This window comes from Narcine bancroftii, chromosome 2 (assembly GCF_036971445.1).
Source record: "Narcine bancroftii isolate sNarBan1 chromosome 2, sNarBan1.hap1, whole genome shotgun sequence".
NCBI classification, from domain to species: Eukaryota; Metazoa; Chordata; class Chondrichthyes; order Torpediniformes; family Narcinidae; genus Narcine; species Narcine bancroftii.
The window spans coordinates 242,758,576-242,780,493 of NC_091470.1; the positions used below are offsets into that span (position 1 = coordinate 242,758,576).

The 21,918-nt window shown below is 38.3% G+C and overlaps 2 protein-coding genes across 3 annotated transcripts in view; one reads left to right on the forward strand and one right to left on the reverse strand.

Annotated features, from left to right (window-relative positions):
- sdha (succinate dehydrogenase complex, subunit A, flavoprotein (Fp)) overlaps positions 1–11,892 on the reverse strand; it is a 55,677-nt gene extending 43,785 nt beyond the window's left edge. Inside the window, exon 1 of the mRNA XM_069920637.1 lies at positions 11,829–11,892. Coding sequence (XP_069776738.1) covers positions 11,829–11,876 — 48 coding nt within the window. The 5' untranslated portion in view covers positions 11,877–11,892. The remainder of the gene's footprint in view (positions 1–11,828) is intronic.
- Positions 11,893–11,944: 52 nt separating this feature from the next.
- ccdc127b (coiled-coil domain containing 127b) lies at positions 11,945–20,198 on the forward strand. Of its 2 annotated transcripts, XM_069920642.1 has the most exons (4): positions 11,945–12,026; positions 12,118–12,204; positions 17,845–18,005; positions 18,282–20,198. In XM_069920642.1, exons 3-4 carry the CDS (start codon positions 17,882–17,884, stop codon positions 18,956–18,958), a joined length of 801 nt encoding a protein of 266 aa, XP_069776743.1. In that variant the 5' UTR covers positions 11,945–12,026; positions 12,118–12,204; positions 17,845–17,881; the 3' UTR covers positions 18,959–20,198. The 2 variants fall into 2 exon arrangements, with proteins under 2 accessions (XP_069776743.1, XP_069776742.1); XM_069920641.1 differs by lacking the exon at positions 12,118–12,204.
- The last annotated feature ends 1,720 nt before the right edge of the window (positions 20,199–21,918 follow it).

Consider the following 21,918-nt stretch of genomic DNA (forward strand, 5'->3'; position numbering starts at 1 on the left):
CGCAACTGCATTTCCTGAGATGACTGAGGCAGGCAAGGCTACCAGCTACAACTTGTCGACTTTCTACAGAAGCTCTGTCTATACTAGAGCGCCCCGAGTGGATGCATCACACTGTGGTACTGTTGCTGTAGAGCACACATGTCAAACTCTGGCCCGCGATATAATTATATTTGGCCCGCAAGATTATATTAAATATATATTAGAGTTGGCCCGCTGGCCGCCGCGCCAGTATAGCGCATGCGCACTGAAGGTGTGGAGGGATCTCAGAGTCCCGAATCCCGGGGATTGGAGCGCCGCACTCAGCCCGCCCGGCTCCCAGACACACAGACGCGGCTGGAGTTGGGGACCATCCTCGCTGGGTCTGCGCTTCAGCAGCGTCGCCGGAACGAACGTCTCGTTGGCGATGCCTTCCCCCTCGCTCCGTGCGCAGCGGACCCTGCCTCCCGCTCCTTTTGTTGGAGACGAGCCCGGCGCCGTGAGATCGCTGTTTAATCCCTCTCCAACCATGGGAGGGGGGTGGGAGCAACGTGCTCTTCTCAGCCAATTCCTCCACCGCCCCGGACGCCTGCGTTTCAACGGGGGGTTCGGGTGCCTTCGTCAGGCGACCAACCTGTTGGTCCAAGACAAGGGGAGAGCGTACAAACTCCACACAGACAGCACCTGAACTCGGGTGAACGTGGAGCTGCGACCCCACATTTCACATCAGGACTGTGTGTAAGATTGGGAGCAGTGAGACGGAAGCTTATTTTGTTCCTGTGATTTAAGCCTTTCTTGGGGTGGGGGGGGGGTCCTTCTCTGACCACTTGTCTAACAATTAACCTAATCAGATGTGGAGTTACCACAATACAACAGTTCTCAACCTTTTTCTTTCCACTCGCGTCCCTGTGCCATTGGTGCTCTGTGATTAGTAAGGGATTGCTTAAGGTGGTCTGTGGGTGGAAAGAAAAAGTTTGAAGACCACTGCTTTAATCATCCCTCATTGACTCATCATGTGCACGGTTTCAAAACGCTAAAGGAAATGGGCCAATGACAATGACAATGAAAGAGTTTATCCAAAACTATTATTAAACATTTATTTTAATAAGAAAAAGTTTAACATTACATATGTTGAAAGAAGAGAAAACATGCAGATGTTGTTGAAAATTTTCAATAAATATTTAGTTCGGCCCTCGACTTAGTCCAAGTTTTTAATTTTGGCCCTCCGTGAATTTGAGTTTGACACCCCTGCTGTAGAGCATTAAGTCAAAGGTGAATCCCCAAGACCACAAGAGCAGCAGAGAGGATCATTGGAGTCGCCCTCGCCTCCATCGACATGATCTACTGTGATCGTTGTCTGAAGAGGGCTCGTAAAATCATTAAGTACCTCAGTAAAGAGATACAGAAGTATCAGAGCCAGAACGACCAGTATGAGAAACAGCTTCTTCCCATGTCTGACTACATTGCCAAACCAAGGCCACCCGTAAATTGGAGGAGCAACTCCTAATATTCCATCTGGACACTCTCCAACCAGATGCCATTAACATAGACTTCTCTGGTTTCCATTAGGCCACTCCCATCTCTCTCTCTTCCCCATCCCTCTATCTCACTTCCTAAAGCTCTCCACTCCTTTCCCCTCTCCATTCAGAGAGCTACCCCACCCTCACCACCTCAGCTTTTTTCCTCAGGCCCTCTCACTCATATCCATCTATAACCTCTGCCTGTGACCCTGTGCTGCACCTGCCCCTCTCCCCACCATTTTATTCAGGAGCCTGTCTGCTTTTTGTTCATACCTTGAAGGTCTCAGGATTGAAACTTTGGCAATATATCTTCAATACATAAAGAATGTGGCATGACTTGCTGAGTTTCCCCAGAATTTTAGTGTTAAACTACAATCACAGCATCTGCAGATGTTCTTGTTTAACTCTATTATCAAAATCTCTCCATGGTAGATACAATATCGCTGGCTCTCCACTCAGCTCTGGATCACCTCGAAAACAGCAATTCATACATACACCTGCTCTTCATAGACTACAGCTCAGCCTTCAATATAATTATTCCCTCAGTGCTGGTCAAGAAGCTACAAACTCTCAGCCTCTGGAACTGGATCCTCGACTTTCTTATTGGAAGACCAGTTAGTACAAATTGAAAACAACATCTCCTCTTCACTGATCATCAACACAGGCTCAGATGTGTGCTTAGTTCACTGCTCTACTCATTATACACCCACGACTGTGTGGCCAGGAACAATTCCAATGCCATCTACAAGTTTGCCAATGACATCACAGTTGTTGGCAGAATCACAAACGGCAATGAGGAACTATACAGGAGGGAGATAGATCATTTCATTGAATAGTGTATTGACAACAACTTTGCGCTCAACGCCAACAAAACCAGGGAGATGATTGAGGACTTCAGAACGAAATCAGGGAACACAACCCAGTCCTCAATGAGGCCTCAGTAGTGAAGATGGTCAAGAACTTCAAATTCCCAAGTGTCAACATCTCCAAGGATCTGTCCTGGAGCCTCCATGTTGATGCAATCACAAAGAAGGCTCGCCAGTGGCTATACTTTGTGAGGTGTTGGAGGAGATTCAGTACATCACTGAAAACTCTTGAAAACATATACAGGAGAGCTGACTGGTTGTGCAAACTCTCACGATAAGAATAAACTCCAGAGGGTTGTTAATCACAGGCACCAGACTTCTCTCCACCGAGGAAACCTGCAAGAGGCAGTGTCTTTAAAAAAAAAGCAGACTATCTTCAAAGACCCCCACCACATTGGTCATGCCCTCTCCACTCTGCCACCATCAGGGAAAAGGTGCCTAAAGACAAGCACTCAGCAGCACAAGGACAGCTTTTTTCCCATTGCCATCAGATTCCTGAATAATCAATAAACCAAAGACACTACCTTACTTTTTGTGCACTATAATTGTTATTTTATTTTTATAGTGATGTCATAAAATGGTTATATGTTTGCATTATGCTACCACAAAACACCAAATTTCGTAACTTGTTTATGACAATAAATCCTGATTCTGTGCTCAGTATTATTTCCCTGCTGACTAATTTTCTTCATGATCTTCCCTCCCATTTCCTGATTAACTGATATTACTTGCACATTTTGTACCTGTGTAATTCATCTGCCATCTTTCTTTTTCCATTAATTCATTTTCCAGGAATCATTTCCTACAAACTGGAACCTTACTTTATTATTATTTTTTATTTCATTTTTTTTTACTGAATATCTACAAACACTCTTATTGTTTGATTTTACATTCCTAGTTAGATTTAGCTTGTACTCAGATTTTTCCATTGATTTTTTAATTATGTTTTTAAAAAAAAATACTTTGGCCAATTTTCCAACCTGCCATTCATCACCATACACATTATTTTCTTTCAGTTCAGTACTGTTAACTTTTTTATTAACCATAGGTAGCGAATCCTCCTCTTGTATTTTTCCTCTCTTGTTGAACTATATCCATTAAGTTTATCTTGTCACAAGCAGTTAAATTTAAATAACTGCCACTTCAATTAGAACTCATGGACATAACTGCTTTGCAATGGATCCTTTCACCACCAAGTCTGCACCATCAGGCACTCAATTACACTATTCCCTACACTATCTCATTGCATGTTCTCCTCATTACCCTCAATTCTTCATCAAACTTATACACAAGGGGCAACAGGTCATAGGTGGATACACATGAGAGGAACCTCTGCTCATGTGAAAAATAATCAAACCTCTACAAATTTTGAGAAAGAATCCTTCACCCTAAAAGATTAACTGTTGTCTAACTTGCTGAGTGTATCCAACACGTTGCTTTTAATTTCAAATTTCCAGCACCGGGGGCGGGGGGGGGGGGGGGGGGGGGCGTGGCAAGATGGCGTAGAGTCTAGACGTTTAATGGCCAGACTTTTAAGTACCTGTTTTTTAACCCTTTGTTTTCAAGTTTAAACTTTTTAAATTTTAGTTTAAAGTATTGACGAACTACTATGGCCATTAATGATAAAAAGATTAAACCTCAAATGCAGAAGAAGTTACATTTTCGAAGTGTTGATTTGGGGCCTAAACGACTTGATAAAGCTTCAGGTTTAACTTCTTCAGTGTCTAAACCACAAAGACTGCCTGTGGGAGCTGAAAAAAAATGTCTACTACTCACCAAGTGAAGGATGGCGCTGGAATTACCCATTCTCTGGAGGAAGGTGCGCATTCCCAAGAAGTGGATCCTGATTCTGGAAGCCTTTTGATTTTAACAGAGGGAGCACGCAGGAAGACGACTCCATTGTGTGAAATGCATCAGGAAGCATTTCAACCTGAAGATATTGATTTCCTCCATGATTTTGCGCAAAAACAACGAGCTGCGGGGGGAAACCAGCGGCAACCCCTTGAGGAAGTCGGGGTGCCATCGCTGGGAGTCCAGACCCGCAGTAAAACCTCTAAAATGCCTTTCGTTGAGTTGCAGCAGGAGCTGCAGTTACCTGGTTCTGCCACTATGTCAGAGAAAGCAGGGCTGAGCTTTTCTGAGTTACAGTGTATGCAGTTAAATGTTGTCATTCAACCTTTAATGAATGAGATGGTTTAAATGAATGCTAGTACAAGTTCCGAACTGAATACAGTTAAGGCACGTATGGAAACATCTTGTGAAGATTTTTAAAAATTTCAGTCTGCTTTTTTGGAATGTAAACAGCAAGTGGTTTCTAACACAGAAAAAGTGTTGAAGGTTGAAAAATCAGTTATAGAATTGGAAGAACGTGAGAAGGAGTTAGAGAGGAAAATAGACTACTTGGAGAATCAAAGTAGAAGGAATAATGTGAAAATCGTTGGTTTGCCAGAAGGTATGGAAGAACAAGATCCTCTTCGTTTTTTTTAAAGACTGGATCCCACAAGTATTAGGGCAAGAATTTTTTTCTGGAGGCTTGGTATTGGAAAGAGCTCATAGAGCTTTAAGAAGAACACCTTTACCTGGTCAACCACTGAGAATGATAATAATTCGACGTTTGTATTATCTGGACAGAGAAGCAATTCTTTGACTAGCAGTGCAAAATGCGAGACAACGACAAACTCCGTTATTGATTCAGAATAGTAGAGGTTTTTTTTATCCTGACTTGAGTCAAGAGGTCATTCAACACCGACATCAATTTAACCCAGTTAAAGAAGCTTTGTGACATAAAGGTTATAAGTCTACTTTTCACTACCTGGCAGTGTTGAAGGTGTTTTATGAAGATCATCAATTTCGGTTTTTTGAGAATGATCGTGAAGCATTGCCAGACATAAGAGGACAAAGACGTAGTCCACCATTGTCACCTAAAGAAAAATCTGCTTGTTTTGGAAACGGAAGAAATGGCAGAAATGGGAAAAACGGGAATGGAAAGAGTCCAACTTTTTCTGAAATGGGATCTCCAAGACTGGAATCTCTTGGATGAATAGAAGAATTTTCTTATTCATATTCTACTATTTTTTGTTATTATGATATTTTGATGTTATTCATTGTTTGGCTGGGAGGGAGAGATTTGCTCTAAGTTCTTTACTAGTAATCAGCCACTGGTGGGTGACCCACACCCAATTTTTGTTTAGGGATTACTACCTTTTGGTAGTTTTTTTTTGGGGGGGGGGGGGGGGGAGTTTTTTTTAAATTTTAATTTTAGTTAGCTTTTAATTTGTGATTTTTTTTCTCCTATTGGAGGGCCGATATACGTTGATTTAAGTTTTCATATTATTGGTATTTAATAACAATAGTAGATATGTCAAAGTTGAGGTTTGCTACTTTTAATGTTCGGGGTTTAAACAGTCCGATCAAGCGTAAGCGAGTCCTGGTGTATATTAAGAAAATGAAAATTGATGTTGCTTTTTTACAAGAAACACATTTGAATCTGAAGGAAACTATGAAATTAAAGAGGGACTGGGTTGGGCATGTATATTCTTCATTTAATTCTAGGGCTAAAGGCGTAGCAATTTTGATACATAAAAATTTATCTTTTGAATTACAATCAATGGAGGAAAAGGCAGGATGTATTCTTAAATTGAATTGTAAGATTTTTAGTGAATTTTGGACTTTACTTAATATTTATGCCCCAAATGTAGATGATGAAATATTTATTTCAGGTGCATTTTTATATTTGGGTCAGGCTAATGATAATATTTTAGTTGGTGGTGATTTTAATTGTGTTTTGGAACCTTTATTGGATAAATCTCCGAAGAAAGTTAAGAAATCTAAGATGGCAGTTCAGGTTCAAGCGTTAATGAAAGATCTTAATTTAGACGCTGTTTACATCCGGTACCGCACGGATGGCAGTCTCTTCAATCTGAGGCGCCTGCAAGCTCACACCAAGACACAAGAGAAACTTGTCCGTGAACTACTCTTTGCAGATGATGCCGCTTTAGTTGCCCATTCAGAGCCAGCTCTTCAGCGCTTGACGTCCTGCTTTGCGGAAACTGCCAAAATGTTTGGCCTGGAAGTCAGCCTGAAGAAAACTGAGGTCCTCCATCAGCCAGCTCCCCACCATGACTACCAGCCCCCCCACATCTCCATCGGGCACACAAAACTCAAAACGGTCAACCAGTTTACCTATCTCGGCTGCACCATTTCATCAGATGCAAGGATCGACAATGAGATAGACAACAGACTCGCCAAGGCAAATAGCGCCTTTGGAAGACTACACAAAAGAATCTGGAAAAACAACCAACTGAAAAACCTCACAAAGATAAGCGCATACAGAGCCGTTGTCATACCCACACTCCTGTTCGGCTCCGAATCATGGGTCCTCTACCGGCACCACCTACGGCTCCTAGAACGCTTCCACCAGCGTTGTCTCCGCTCCATCCTCAACATCCATTGGAGCGCTTACACCCCAAACGTCGAAGTACTCGAGATGGCAGAGGTCGACAGCATCGAGTCCACGCTGCTGAAGATCCAGCTGCGCTGGATGGGTCACGTCTCCAGAATGGAGGACCATCGCCTTCCCAAGATCGTATTATATGGCGAGCTCTCCACTGGCCACCGTGACAGAGGTGCACCAAAGAAAAGGTACAAGGACTGCCTAAAGAAATCTCTTGGTGCCTGCCACATTGACCACCGCCAGTGGGCTGATAACGCCTCAAACCGTGCATCTTGGCGCCTCACAGTTTGGCGGGCAGCAACCTCCTTTGAAGAAGACCGCAGAGCCCACCTCACTGACAAAAGGCAAAGGAGGAAAAACCCAACACCCAACCCCAACAAACCAATTTTCCCTTGCAACCGCTGCAATCGTGTCTGCCTGTCCCGCATCGGACTTGTCAGCCACAAACGAGCCTGCAGCTGACGTGGACTTTTTACCCCCTCCATAAATCTTCGTCCGCGAAGCCAAGCCAAAGAATCCGACAGAGAAAGATTTCTCCTTTTATTCATTTAGACATGAATCATTTTCAAGGATTGAATTTTTTTTTAGTATCGGCACATTTATAAGGGAAGATACAACAAGCGGAATATAAAAGTAGGGCGATTTCAGATCATTCTTTGTTATATTTTACATATGCAACTTCTGAGAAAATTCAAGTGGCCTATCGTTGGAGGTTTAATACTATGTTGTTAAAAATACGGAATTTATTGATTTTTTTTGAAAAAACAAATTATTTGAGAGGACAAATAATTAGTTATACATCTAAAATGAAAAAGAATCGATTAAATCAGAATCTTGACTTGGAGAAACAGATTGCTGAGTTAGAAAAGGAATTTCAGAAAGATGCTACTGAAGATCAGAAAATAGAATCATCTAGGTTGAAATTGGAATATAATACTTTGCAATCTTATCAATTTGAATGTGTAATTAAAAGGACTAAGCAATGGTATTATGAATGGGGAGAGAAAGCACACAAGGTATTGGCATGGCAATTAAAAAAAGAACAAGTTTTGAGGACTATTAATGCTGTTAGACGGAATTCTCTTATTACATAAACCTCATGAGATTAATGATGAATTTTGTTCATTTTATAAAAAGTTATATATATCTGAAGAAAAACAAGAAATTGGATCGATTGATCTTTTTCTATCACAGTTGAATTTACCGATATTAGAGGATGCAGATATACAGGAGTTAGAGGAACCATTTACTGATTTGGAAATTAAAATGGCTATGATGGAAATGCCGAACGGTAAATCGCCTGGTGATGATGGATTTTCGGTTGAATTTTATAAAATCTTTTATGATGATTTCTCTACAGTGTTTGGAGATGTATTACGTTAAGTTGGAGAACATTATGAATTACCTGAGTCTTGTTCTAGTGCTTTAATTACAGTAATTTGAAAGAAAGATAGAGATCCTCTGAAAGTATCTTCATATAGACCAATTTCATTGTTAAATGCAGATTATAAAATAATAGCTAAAATATTAGCGAATAGATTGGCTAAATTTTTACCTAAGTTGATTCATATGGATCAAAGAGGTTTTATAAAGAATAGGTATGCTTCAGATAATATTTTGCACGTGATTCGCTTGATTAGTAGATTTTAACAATCTTCAGACCACCCGATGGTGATATCTTTAGATCCAGAAAAAGCATTTGATAGAGTTGAGTGGAATTTTTTGTTTAAAGTTCTGGAGAAATTTAAGTTTGGTCCTTCTTTTATTGGTTGGATTAAGGCTTTATATAGTAAACCGGTAGCTAGAGTATTGATGAATGGCTTGATTTCGGAACCTTTTAAATTGACTCGATCAACTCATCAAGGTTGTCCTTTATCACCAGCTTTGTTTGCGTTAGTGATTGAACCTTTAGCACAGCTGATAAGACAAAATACACAGATACAAGGTATGAAGGTTTTAGATGAGGAGTATAAAATTAATTTATTTGCTGATGATGTATTGGTGTATTTAATAAACCCAGCTCAGTCACTTTTGGACTTGAAGGAGTGTTTAATACAATATGGATGTCTTTCTGGAGATAAAGTTAATTGGGAAAAAAGTGAAATTTTTCCAGTAAGTGAAGGATATTATTCAGTTTATGAATATTATTAATTTGAAATGGACTGATCGAATTAAATATTTGGGTATAATTCTGAATGTTGATTATCAATCTTTATATAAATTAAATTATGTTCCATTAATAAAAAAATTAAAACTGATTTGATTAAATGGAAAGATTTACCTATTAATTTATTGGGTAGGATAAATACAATTAAGATGAATATTTTTCTGCATTTGCAATATTTGTTTCAATCTATTCCGTATTTACTTGATAATATTTTTTTTCGAGATTTGAATAAAATGGTTAGGGAATTTTTATGGAGAGGTAAATTTTCGATAGTCGCTTTGAATCAATTAACTTGGAAATATGAGTTAGGGGGATTACGTTTACCACATTTTCAAAATTATTATGAAGCAGCCCAACTTAAATTTATTAGTTCCTTGATGGATTTGGAACGGCCTCCTAGTTGGGCCAAAATTGAGATGGCAAATATTTCTGAATTTGAAATACATCAATTTTTGTTTAGATGAAATATAAATTTGTTACAGCAAATATAATGTGCCTATACTAAAACATTTAATGAAGTTATGGATTAAGAAAAATAAAGTGATAGGCTCTAGGGCTGAATTATCGGCTATGACTCCGTTGTATAATAATCAACTTATTTCTTTTTCAATATATAATCGAAGTTTATTGCATTGGAGATTTAAAGATGTGAAGAATTTGGGAGATTGTTTTAAAGAGGGTAAATTTTTATCTTTTAATCAGATGAGGGACAATTTTGGTATTGATAAGAATTCTTTGTTTCTCTATTACCAAATTCGATCTTTGGTAAAACGTATGTTTGGTAGAGATATGATTTTACCTGAAATGACTAAATGAGATTTTTCTTATGAAGGTACCAGAGAAGGGTTATATCTTATCTATGTATAAAATATTACAGGATGGTATGGATAAAAAGGATTGGGATAGGTCTAAACGTAAATGGGAAGCGGACATTGGTTTTATTTTTTCCGAGGATGATAGGTTAGATATTTGTTATGATAGTGTAACTAGATTAATAAATGCATGTTATGTAATGATTAACTATAATTTTTTACATCAATTATACTTAACAACTGAAAAATTAAAAAAGTATGGTTTTCATGACTCAGATTTGTGTTTTAGATTTGGTGATATGTTTGGAACTTTTTTTCATGCTGTTTGGTCATGTATACATATACAATCTTTTTGGAAGAAAATTCAATTGTTTTTAGAATACCTGTATAAGATTAAAATACTTTTAGATCTGACAGTGTTTTTATTGGGTAGTTTACAACCTTTGAAAAGCTTGGGATTAGATAAGTTTCAACTTGCTTTTGTATATTTAACTTTATCAGTAGCGAAAAAATGTATTGCTAGTACGTGGAAAGATACAAATATGACTGATATTAATAGATGGCATAATGGGATGAAATATTGTTTAATAATGGGAAAAATAACATATGTTTCGTGTGATAATTATAGTTTGTTATTAATAAGTTGTTGTTATATAAAGAGTCTGGAAAAACAACCAACTGAAAAACCTCACAAAGATAAGCGTATACAGAGCCGTTGTCATACCCACACTCCTGTTCGGCTCCGAATCATGGGTCCTCTACCGGCATCACCTACGGCTCCTAGAACGCTTCCACCAGCGTTGTCTCCGCTCCATCCTCAACATTCATTGGAGCGACTTCATCCCTAACATCGAAGTACTCGAGATGGCAGAGGCCGACAGCATCGAATCCACGCTGCTGAAGATCCAACTGCGCTGGGTAGGTCACGTCTCCAGAATGGAGGACCATCGCCTTCCCAAGATCGTGTTATATGGTGAGCTCTCCACTGGCACCGTGACAGAGGTGCACCAAAGAAGAGGTACAAGGACTGCCTAAAGAAATCTCTTGGTGCCTGCCACATTGACCACCGCCAGTGGGCTGATATCGCCTCATACTGTGCATCTTGGCGCCTCACAGTTTGGCGCGCAGCAACCTCCTTTGAAGAAGACCGCAGAGCCCACCTCACTGACAAAAGGCAAAGGAGGAAAAACCCAACACCCATCCCCAACCAACCAATTTCCCCCTGCAACCGTGTCTGCCTGTCCCGCATCGGACTTGTCAGCCACAAACGAGCCTGCAGCTGACGTGGACTTTTACCCCCTCCATAAATCTTCGTCAGTGAAGCCAAGCCAAAGAAAGAAAGAATATTAAGAATATTTACATTTCAATTTAAATTGATTTGATCTTAATATGTATGCTTAATTTTTTTTTCTTTCTTTATGGCTCTCCTGAGGAGAGTTGGCTGAAGGGGGGAGATTCTTTTCATTTTTTTTCCTCTATATATAAAAAATAACGTTCATGTTTAGGATTAATTGTTGTATATGTTATGTACCAATTGTTTTTTGAACGACATAAATAAAGTTAATTTTTTTTCCCCAGCACCTGCAAGTTTTAAAAACCATTCCATTACTCTACCCAGAATCCCAGTAATAACCAACAGTTGTGTTGCCAAATGTCATTACCCAAATCTTATGAGTTACGTAAAGAACTTCAAACTGTCTCTCACCAATTAGCATTATTCAATCAACTATCCAGTTACACCAACCAGCACTCAGAACTAGCATCACTTTAACTCTCGCAAACCAGTTGCATTGGTAAACAAGAAAGCTGCTGGAAAACTGTAACGACTGAACTCTAAACATATTGCCTTTCATGCCCGAACCGGCTAAGATCCTCCAGCATTTTGCTTGACGCAACGACAATGACCTTGAAGCCAATAAGCGCTTCCACCAATGCAACGACGACAATGACCGATAGATAGCAAGCCCCAGTAGCCAGCAGGACCGGGACAACTTTCACTGATGAACTCGAACCAACTGCACCAGGTAAACTCACCTGACACCGGACAGACGCCGCCAAACAGTGAGCGGCCATCTTGAACATGGTGGACTTGGTGACGTCAGGCAGAGAAAGGACGACTTGGGAACGGTGCCGACGTGATTACGTCACGGCGCAAAGGAGCGAGACCTGCGGTTCCCATTTTAACGAACCGCATCGGTTCCGGTTTGCGGATGGACGTCGCTGGATAAGTGGGTGAGAAGTGGGTTTCGACCCGAAGCGGGAAGGTTCCTTTCATCGTAGATGCTGGCCGAACTTCTGCATTTTTTTTTGTGTCTCATTTCAGATTTTTCACCATCCAAGTATGACCATGAACTCGCTCCCCTTCAGGAAGGTGTGAGCAGGTTTTGTCGTTGGTGGGGGATATTGAGGGGTAAGTTGTTGAATGAGAGGAGGATGACTGATCGTTCGTAATTGGCTCAGGAGCGACTCGGCCTAGAAAAGTCGAGTCCTGCTCCGAAACTGCATTCAAGCTTGACAGGGTCTGTCCCCTTCTCCAACATCCTTCTGGAAAAGTTGGGCCCTGCACTGCAAAAACCGGGAACGTGTATCATGAAACATGGCATCACTGAGCCATCAGAATCCACACGTGTCATGAAATTTGTCTTGCGGCAGGAGTATTTTGCAGAAAGCAACACTATTCTGCAGATGTTGATTGATGCTCTTCAGATTATAATATTCTCATTTACTGATGTAAGAATGAATGCGTATACTTCTGTACTGGCGCATTTGTTACTCGAACTGCAAACTATTGACAAGATTAAGCATACATACCTTGATGAAGGACTCCAGGTGATGTATTTTTACCTTTGTTACATAAAGGACACTGACAGCTGAATTTCTCCAGCATTTTGTGTTTTTACTTCGACCACGGTTTCTACAGATTTTTGGTAAGCCTGGATCCAGAGGCACTTTCATACAGTCATAAAACAAGCGTGTAAAGGCGGAGATTCTCCACCTTGACGTCGGGAGACTTGCCTCCATGAACGCACCCTAGCCGGCTCTAAGGCGCCGACTGCAATCCCTCGAGGGGGAAGGGTCAGCGCTCTGACACCTGCCAGGGGCGGGCTGATGATGCCACGGCGATGCCCTCAGCCTGTGACCCATCTCACTCACCCCTCTCCCTCCATGACCCCCCTCAGGGCGGGGGTGTCAGGGTAGGGCGGCCGGTGTGGGCTGCGACAGCCCTACCGAACCACTCCAGCACTTCGTGGGCTGCTTCGTCCTTTGGGGCCGCTGGTCAGCGCGCAGCTGGAACTATTCAGGGAAACACAGAGTGGTTCCAGCTGCATGGGGGATTATGGGTAGAGAAGATGACCATTGCTCTGCAATGACATGCAGTGCCACAGCAACATTTGCCCCGGCTACAGCGGCTCTGGATAATGCACCAAGGCACCGCTCTGCATAAAAGCAGCTCTGAAGCACCATGAACAGTCAAGTTTAAGATTTTTATCTGCCTCTGCAGCCAGCCTCGAAAACACATTTTGATTGTTAAAAAACAAATGATGAGTACTCTCTTCCTCCAGGTGCAGCCTGATCTGTTGCGCATTTCAATTGTTTTCTGTTTCAGTTTTGATTATGAAAATAAGATGTGTATGTTGTGACTTGGTTGGTTTTATTCTTGCTCCCAGATTATGGATTCAAATCTCACTCACAATCCAAGTCTAAGAAGTGTAATGAGAGAACACTCCATTACTTTTCTCAGACTTGGATTTAGAGTGAGATTTGTGCAATGAGAGAGACATGTGAATGAGAAGTTTAACCAGTCCCAACACAATTTTCATAATGCTGTTTCAAAGAAGAACATGTCACTGCGACTTATTACAAAACAAAGTTATGTTGGTTGCAAATGTTTTGCATGCAATTGACTCGTGTATAGTCATTCTTACAATTTTAAAATATTTCAGAGCAAAGCATTTTGGGATATTTTAAAAGGTACTAAATAAATGTAGTTTTATGATTTAGTTGTTTAATTTTTGTTTTATTATTTGTGATTTTTTTTAAAAAATGAATTGGGAATTTTGGTATGGTTTTCCCCACAGAAGAGCATAATTTCTGGAAATTATACAAAGGTCAAATATATTGTTTTGGGGCTCCGCTGTTATAAGAACAACAATATTACATTCAGTTACACCCATCATTCCTTCCTTTGTTGCCATTTGGCTCTTGGTTAAGTAATAAGGTTAAACAGGAAAATTTGCATACTTTGTGACTGGAGAAACCCAGCAGGTCACGCAGCATCCATATGAAGGAAAACTATTAACCAAACATTCAGACCTGAGCTCTTGGGCAAGTAATGACTCCTTTTTCATTTTCATTCTCATGTTCAAGATCCTCTTTGAATCCTTTCCAAATCTAATGTCCTCTGAATTATCTGTCCTCCTCTCTGATATCCTGGACCATGATCACCTCTTCTGGAGACAATGCCATTGGCTGTCAAGATTTGTAATTCAGTTGCTAAATATTTTTAGCCCTATCTCTGCCTTATGGCCCCACCTACCTTTGACCAAGCTTTTAATCATTTGTCCCATTACCTATGTGTGGCTCAACATTGGATCCAATTGAGAACATTCCTAGTGATAACTTTTTTGTAATATTAAGTATGCTATATAAATGGAGAATGCTCCATTTATTTAATTAACTGTAAAATGGGACTACTTTGGGGTAGCCAAGAATTGCATGAATGCAAGTGTTTCTACTTCTGTGTAAGAGTGACTTTGAATAAATTATCCTTGAAGCTGGTAAAAATGACCATTAAAACAATTTGTGTGTATCAGCTTGCTCGCCTAAAAGATTGAGTATGCCTACAGGGTTTATATTATAAATCTTTCACCTACATAATCATGTTGAACTTCAAGAAGCTCTGAATAAAGATTGGAATATTCATGAAATTAAGCCAGGCTAATTTAGTACAACTTTGATTATCTCAAATAGTCGGAACTGGACCCATGTCAGATAAATGCTTTTTTTCAGAGAACTGGTCATGTTTTAAAAACGGCCCAGTAGCAACAGCAAATCACTTTGTAAACAACAAAAAGGGAAGGCTTTTTAAACATTAAAATAATGTTTAATTCTCACCAAAAAAAATGCTAGCCACTGACAATCACCGACACCTCACCACCAAGGCCCGCTCCTGCCTGGCATCCTTAGGTCCCAGCTCCTGCACAGAAGGCCGCTCTTCTTGATGACGCCAGGTCAAGGGATTCTTCTGACTGCTTTCTGGGAGACAGTAGCACGTAATTTGAGAGGGAGAGTTGGAGAGAAAAGTCAACAGAGGAAGGTAAAGAAGAAATGGAAAGAGAGAGGTACCTAAAACAAGGACAGTTGTTCTCATTTCATGTCGAGTGAATTTTTTTAATCTGTAAAGTCAGTTCACTCAAAATATTTTTGGATAAATTAGGTATTCTGATTTGTTTTGGATAGCCTCATTTACCCCAAAATTTTTTAAAATTTGGATAAATGAAGATTTCAGAGAATCTGATTTTGGATAATTGGAGTTGTATGGTATTTAGTTTGGGCAACCTGATGGAGCCATATTTGTTCAAATGGTGTGACTTTATTTTTTAAATTATATGTTATTTTTTCCAGTGGAATACATTTATTCATTTCCATGTACCATTGCTGAACTCTCAGGCTCTCTTCTGATTTCCAAGTTGACATTATACATTTTTTTGCTACACCTAAGGCTATCATAATAAATCTTTTTTGCACTTTGTCCAGTTTGAGGCCTAATTCTTTACTTCTTATATTACTTAGAAGAAAGATCTCTGGATTTTTTGGTATGTTGCTTTTTGTGATTTTATTTAATACCTGATTTAGATCTTCCCAAAACTTTTCCACTTTCTCACATGCCCAAATGGCATGTACTGTTGTTCCCGTTTCCTTCTTACAGTGAAAACATCTAACTGATACTGTTGGGTCCCATTTATTTAACTTTTGGGGCATGATATATATAGCCTGTGTAACCAATTATATTTTATCATGCATAACCTCGTGTTTATTGTGTTTCTCATAGTTCTGGAGCATAGCTTTTCCCATATTTCATTTTTTAATCTTTATGTTTTGATCTTGTTCCCACTTTTGTTTGGGCTTACAGCTTATTTCATCATTTTCTTTCTCTTACAGCTTGATGTACGTGTTTGTTATAAATCTTTTAATTATCATTGTGTCTGTAATCACATATTCAAAGCTGCTTCCTTCTGGTAACATCAGCCTGCTTCCCAATTTGTACTTTAAGTAGGTTTTCAGTTGGTGCTATATAAATTAACAGAATGGTACAAAGAAGGTGGTTTGCAGCTACCAAACTTTAAGAATTATTATAGAGCAGCACAATTAAGATATCTATCAGATTTTTATCCAACAAGGGAAAAACCAGACTGGACCAGGATAGAGCTAGATAAAATAGGGGAGAAGGTGCAAGAACATATACTCTATAAGTGGGATGAAAAACTGGTGCAATATAAAAGTTCACCAGTACTGCACCATCTACTCAACATTTGGAAGAAGATTCACGTAGAAAGGAAAAAACAAATTACCAACTACCAAAATTATTATTGTCACAAAATCAACTAATCCCTTTCACAATAGATAACCTTTCCTTTAGAGAATGGGAGAGAAAAGGGATTAAAAGAATAGAAAATTGTTTTTTGGGAAATAATTTATTATCATTTGAACAAATGAAGTACAAATATGGAATAACTCATGGTACAATGTTTGCATATCACCACCTACCTCTTCCTGATACTCCTACCACATTCCCCAAAGCCAGCAAGTATTATTAACAGTTCATTTCATAAACCTGCTGTTGTCTCTTCAAAAACTGACTTTTGGTCCTGTCATACATGCAAATTACTCTCCCATCTATAAACACCTTTTCCTTTATGAATTCCTTGCATGTAACAGAATTTCTCTAATTCATTTTACCAAGGGTTTCCTGAACAAATTCATGTAATCTGCTGCAATACCAAAGCTATTTTTAGCAAAATTACTGATGATATGCTATGAAACTCAGGCCCATCTACCTATTGCCCCTGCACTCAATGACCTATAATTGGGCTCCAGGAAAGCAACACTTCAATGTAAAATACTCATCTTGTTTTCAAATTCTTCTGTTTCTTTGCCCCTTTCTAATTCTGTTATCTCTTCCAGCCCTTTAACCATCTGTGCTGCTCTAATTCCAGTATTTTTGTTCGTCTACAAATTTCTTTCTTTCACCATTGCCAGATGTGTGTTCAGCTGTCATTGTCCTTGGAACTGCCATTCCTTCCATAAACCTCTCCATATTTTCTCCTTTTTTCTTTTAAAAAGGAAACCGGGGTATTAGTAATCTTTCTTAATATCTTCTTACGCAAGTCAGTGTCAAAGTTTTTGATGTCTTACTAATAAATGCACTAAACCAAGCTGTTTGAATGAGGTAATGTAACTTTGGATATGGGCGGTGAAGTTTCAAATAATCTTGAATTTTTATAAGATTGAAACAAGGATGGATTTGGAGCCTAGGTTGTTAAGTTTATGGAGGAACTGCAACTATGGTAAAACAAGCAGCGGAGTGTGCAAGCAATTGAAAAATAACGAAAGTGCAAGGATGGCGAGATAATGTTTTATTAAATGTTAAAGTATAAGATATAAATCAAATGCTTAGTAGATCCCTTTATTGCAGCTATAACATGCACAGCTTGGGTTAGGGACAGCATGAGCTTTATACAGTGCAGAGTATTTTGACAATGTTTTGACCAAGGTAGGCAATGTTAAAAAGCAATGAGTCCATTATCTTCAAAATTGAACTTTTTTAACCATGTGAGATTGTTGAACTTTCTTCCACTGATTCAAGAATTTGACACGCCAGTAAAACAGTGATTTGAAGACTGGGAAGTCATATGGATTAAAAAAAAAAATTTTGAAAGTTTTATTCTAAATCTCCTGCCACAGTGCTGTTTGTAAAGATATATTTTAATCTCAGCCACTGCACTTCTATCTGTTCTGTCCTTGAGAGACATTTGTTTTTCCTGTCTAGAATTCAGATATCGTTATCGATAGCAGTTTGCAGCTCGATGAACAATCTAAATGCACCAAGGCAGAACTGGAATATCTTGCCTAATCAAAGAGATGGTGAAGGTGATGGAAGCAAATGGAACTATGCACTACTGGTTCCTCTGTTGGCAGTTGCTGCTTTCCGTAAGTACTATGTTGTTTTCATAATGTAAAAAGATATATTGTTCTTCAGTAAAAAGACTTAACTATTTAGAAACACAAAATTAACTTTTGGACCCTTGGACCAGTGATTTTTTAAAAATCTCCTCTTCCCATCAATTCGTAACCCTACTAATTGCTGGCTGTTGCAAAGTTGTACTTGAAATTTGTATTTGCTCTCTGGAAAAAGATTAAACTGGATTTCTTCTGGCAGTTTTAAATAATCTGGAATGAAAGATGCTTTCATTTCCTTTTTTTTAGGATGGATCTGGTCCAGAGAATCTCAGAAAGAAATTGAACAAGTAAGAGCAGCATGCAAGAATGTAATAGACACTGAAGAGAAAAATCTGAAATTGAAATATGAAGATGTAATTGTTCAGAATCGACGATTACTAGCACGTTGTGAGCTAGAGCAGGAGAAGCTCAAAAGCAAAGTTCAAAGTTATCATGAGGCACTTGCAGCACAGAGTCGCAGGCTGGTTGAAGAACGCCAGCAGCTGGAACAAGAACGTAAAAGTATAGAGGAGAAAAAGCAATCCCTGCAAAGTTTAGGAATACCAGGAGCATTGTATCAGGATTTGATGGAGAAGGAAAGAGAGTGGGAAACTCAAGCCAGAGCACTAATAAAAGAATATGAAAAATCCTTGGTCAATAGGCAGAATCTTTTCTGTAGTTATTTTATGTCAAAACAAGAAAGACTTGAATTGGAAAGGAAGATGTTTAATCAAGCTGTTGCAAATCCAATTGCTAAGGAGTTGGGCATCGAAACTGGTTTAAAATACATTTTTAACCATGAAACACACTGTGCAAATGTACATAACACAGACAAAAGAAAAAATGGCAGATTAATGTGGGTCTATCTAGCATTCTGGGAACTTCGAGCTGAGCTGCATAAATTCAAAAAAGTAGAAAAGGCCTTCTTAGAAAAAAAAGGTTGATTAGAAAATTATAATTTAAAAAAAATGTGAAAATTTGCTGGGTAATCACTGAAACGTGAAGACCAATTAATGGCTCCTGTTATTATTAGTCTACAAAATATCCTTCAGTTTCTGTTAGAGTGATATGCTGAGTTCCTGTTTCTTCATAAACTGCTAGATAGTTCACTGGTAACTACACAAAAAAATTGCAATCTTGCATTGAGAATTTCCAATGGATCCACTTGCCCAGATAATTTAATAATGGAATTGCTTAATTTGTACTAAAAATGCAAATGAATCTCACCACTATATTTTAGAGCTAATTCAAAATTTTAAGGACTAATTTAAGGATGTAACTTCTGATCTTGACCTGAAACAATGTTAGATGCCTTGACTGGGAAAAAAAATGTATGTCTTTATTGTGATGAATTTCTCCCTCTGTGCTTATTTTGGCTTTAAACCTAATTTATTACTTTCTTTAAACTTAAATCTCGTATCAAATTCAATCAATTAACAGTTTTGTTTGTCATTCTAAAGATGTTATTGTTAGACTCATGTGTCAACCATGATGATTTGAAAATAGAAGCAAAGTAATTTAATTTAAAACTCATCCCCAAAAATGGTTGATCCTTTCTGCATGGGTCTTACAACTTTCAAATGTCCTGGGATTTCCATGGAGAATATATTTGCTTAGAAGGCACCTATCATGCAAGAATGTTCACTTTACATATCATTTCATCTTTTTTTTATCCTTAGTCTTGATAAAGGGTTTTGACTCTAAACATCCACTTACAATTTCTACTCATGAATGCTCTCACCTGTTGATTTCCTCCAGCAGCCTCTGCAGCTTTTGTGGGTTTTTTTCTGCAGTTTCCTTTATTGCTTTGACATGAAGCACACACCCTTTGTTATCTATAGCATGAGTTACATACCGTCCAAACTCCTGTTATCTAATTACTAAATAGTCCTCTAATGAGAGCATAGCATGCCAGCTGTTTCTCTTTCTTTGGTTTTGGTAGACGGGTATCTGAGAATAATCAAAGCAGGGAAGCAACTAATATTTCAAGTCAAGGTTTAAGAACTCCTGTTGAGCAGCATTTAGGCCCTTTCAAATGCCCTAGATATTTTGACCTTTATAAAATGTATTTGTATATTGGAATCCCACAAGCGGTGGCAAACATTTAGGTAGGTGTTGACTGGAAAGTTGGGGCTTGCTTCAGAATGTAATGATGGTTTAATAAAAACATTTTTTTAATCAAAATTGATTTGAGAAATGTGAAGTATATGAAATAATTTCCTGATGTAAATGATTACAATTATGTAAAAACGAGATACAAGTTTCACATTCATAGAAGTAAAATGTGATTTTTGAGCCTGCTCTATCAGACTGATTATGATGCCAGTATCCTGTCATGCAACTAACCAAACACAAAAAGACAAATGATGTAACTTTCTTTTATCATCCAACAATTCAGGTTTTTTTTTCATAAAAGTAGCTTCTCTGGCCCTGGTTATGAAGTATCACATCTTACTGATTGAAAGATTGTCTTCACTGGATTGCTCATTAATATGTGAAATCATCTTCCTTAGCAATGCAAGAGTTTTCTGGTATAAAAATAAGGGGAGCAGATGGACTTTGTAATTTCAGATGCATGGATAAACATATCAAAATGCAACCAATAAGTATATACAACCAAATTAGTGCCAATATATTTCAAACTTCCTTGATTGATCTGTTGTCTGGATTACTTACAATTACTTGTAGTTTTACTTTAGGAACAAAAGAATGAAGTGTTCATAGAGAACGAGAACACTGATAACCATAGATATATATATCTATATATATATTTTTTTTTAATTTATATATATATATATAGATATATATAAACATTTTGCTGTGCTCCAGGAAATGGGGAAAAAAATCATGTATGTAGTTGTAAATCAATTTTGTTTAGAACTGAATTCCATTTGGACTTTACTCATAAAGATTCAGATTTTGTGTTAGGGTTTTAATGGGATTGTGATGAATTATTTGTAAAAGTTTAAATTATCTGGGCTGAAATGTAACAGATGTGAAGTCTAATTATTGAATATGTGACAATGGAATTATTTTGCTGAATTTTTTTTGAGATATTTAGGAGAGATTATGCATATTTTTGCAGGAATTATCTTTTTTCCCTTGATTTACTTAATATCTAGGTGTAGTTTGTAACTGATGAAAAATGCTTGTTTATTTAAAAATATTTTTTAAAAGTTGTACTGCTCTTGCCATAAGATTTCCTAATCTTATGGCAAAAATGTTTAACACACGATGAGGTTTTAGGAATTGGGAGGGCCACTTACTATCAACCAAGCTATCACCCACAGTAGAAAACACATGCAAAAACCCATTGAGATAATGTGTTTCTTAGTCCTATAGAATCATATCAACTCAGAGCAAAACTGTTAACAAAATGACAGAGAAAAAAAAAATTTCTGAGACAAGAAAAATAGTGTTTATTATTATCCAGAGTAATTTCAGTAATTTGTCTTATCAGTAACAGAAATTGTCCAATACTTTTGCTAACCCAAGCATCAATTATTACGCCCTTGTATTCCAGATATTTTTCCTTTAAATTTTGCTGGCTTTCATCTGGAGATGTTAAGCATTTGAAACTGAATAGAAGACTGGTATTCACAACTGAGTAGGTGAAGGCCAGAGGAGCAGAGTATACAGTCACACGTATTGCATAGTTTTTTTTATTGCCCATTCTATCTCTATCTCAGGTGACAAACTAGCCACGGATATCTATTACAAACACAGAGACTCTCATGGCTACCTGGATTATACCTCTTCCCATTCTGACTCTTGTAATAATCCCATTCCTGTATCTCAATTCCTGCACTGCCTCTGTTCCCAGGATGAGATCTTCCACTCAAGGACATCAGAAATGTTCTCTTTCTTTAATAAATGTGGTTTCCCCTTACTGTAATTAATAAAG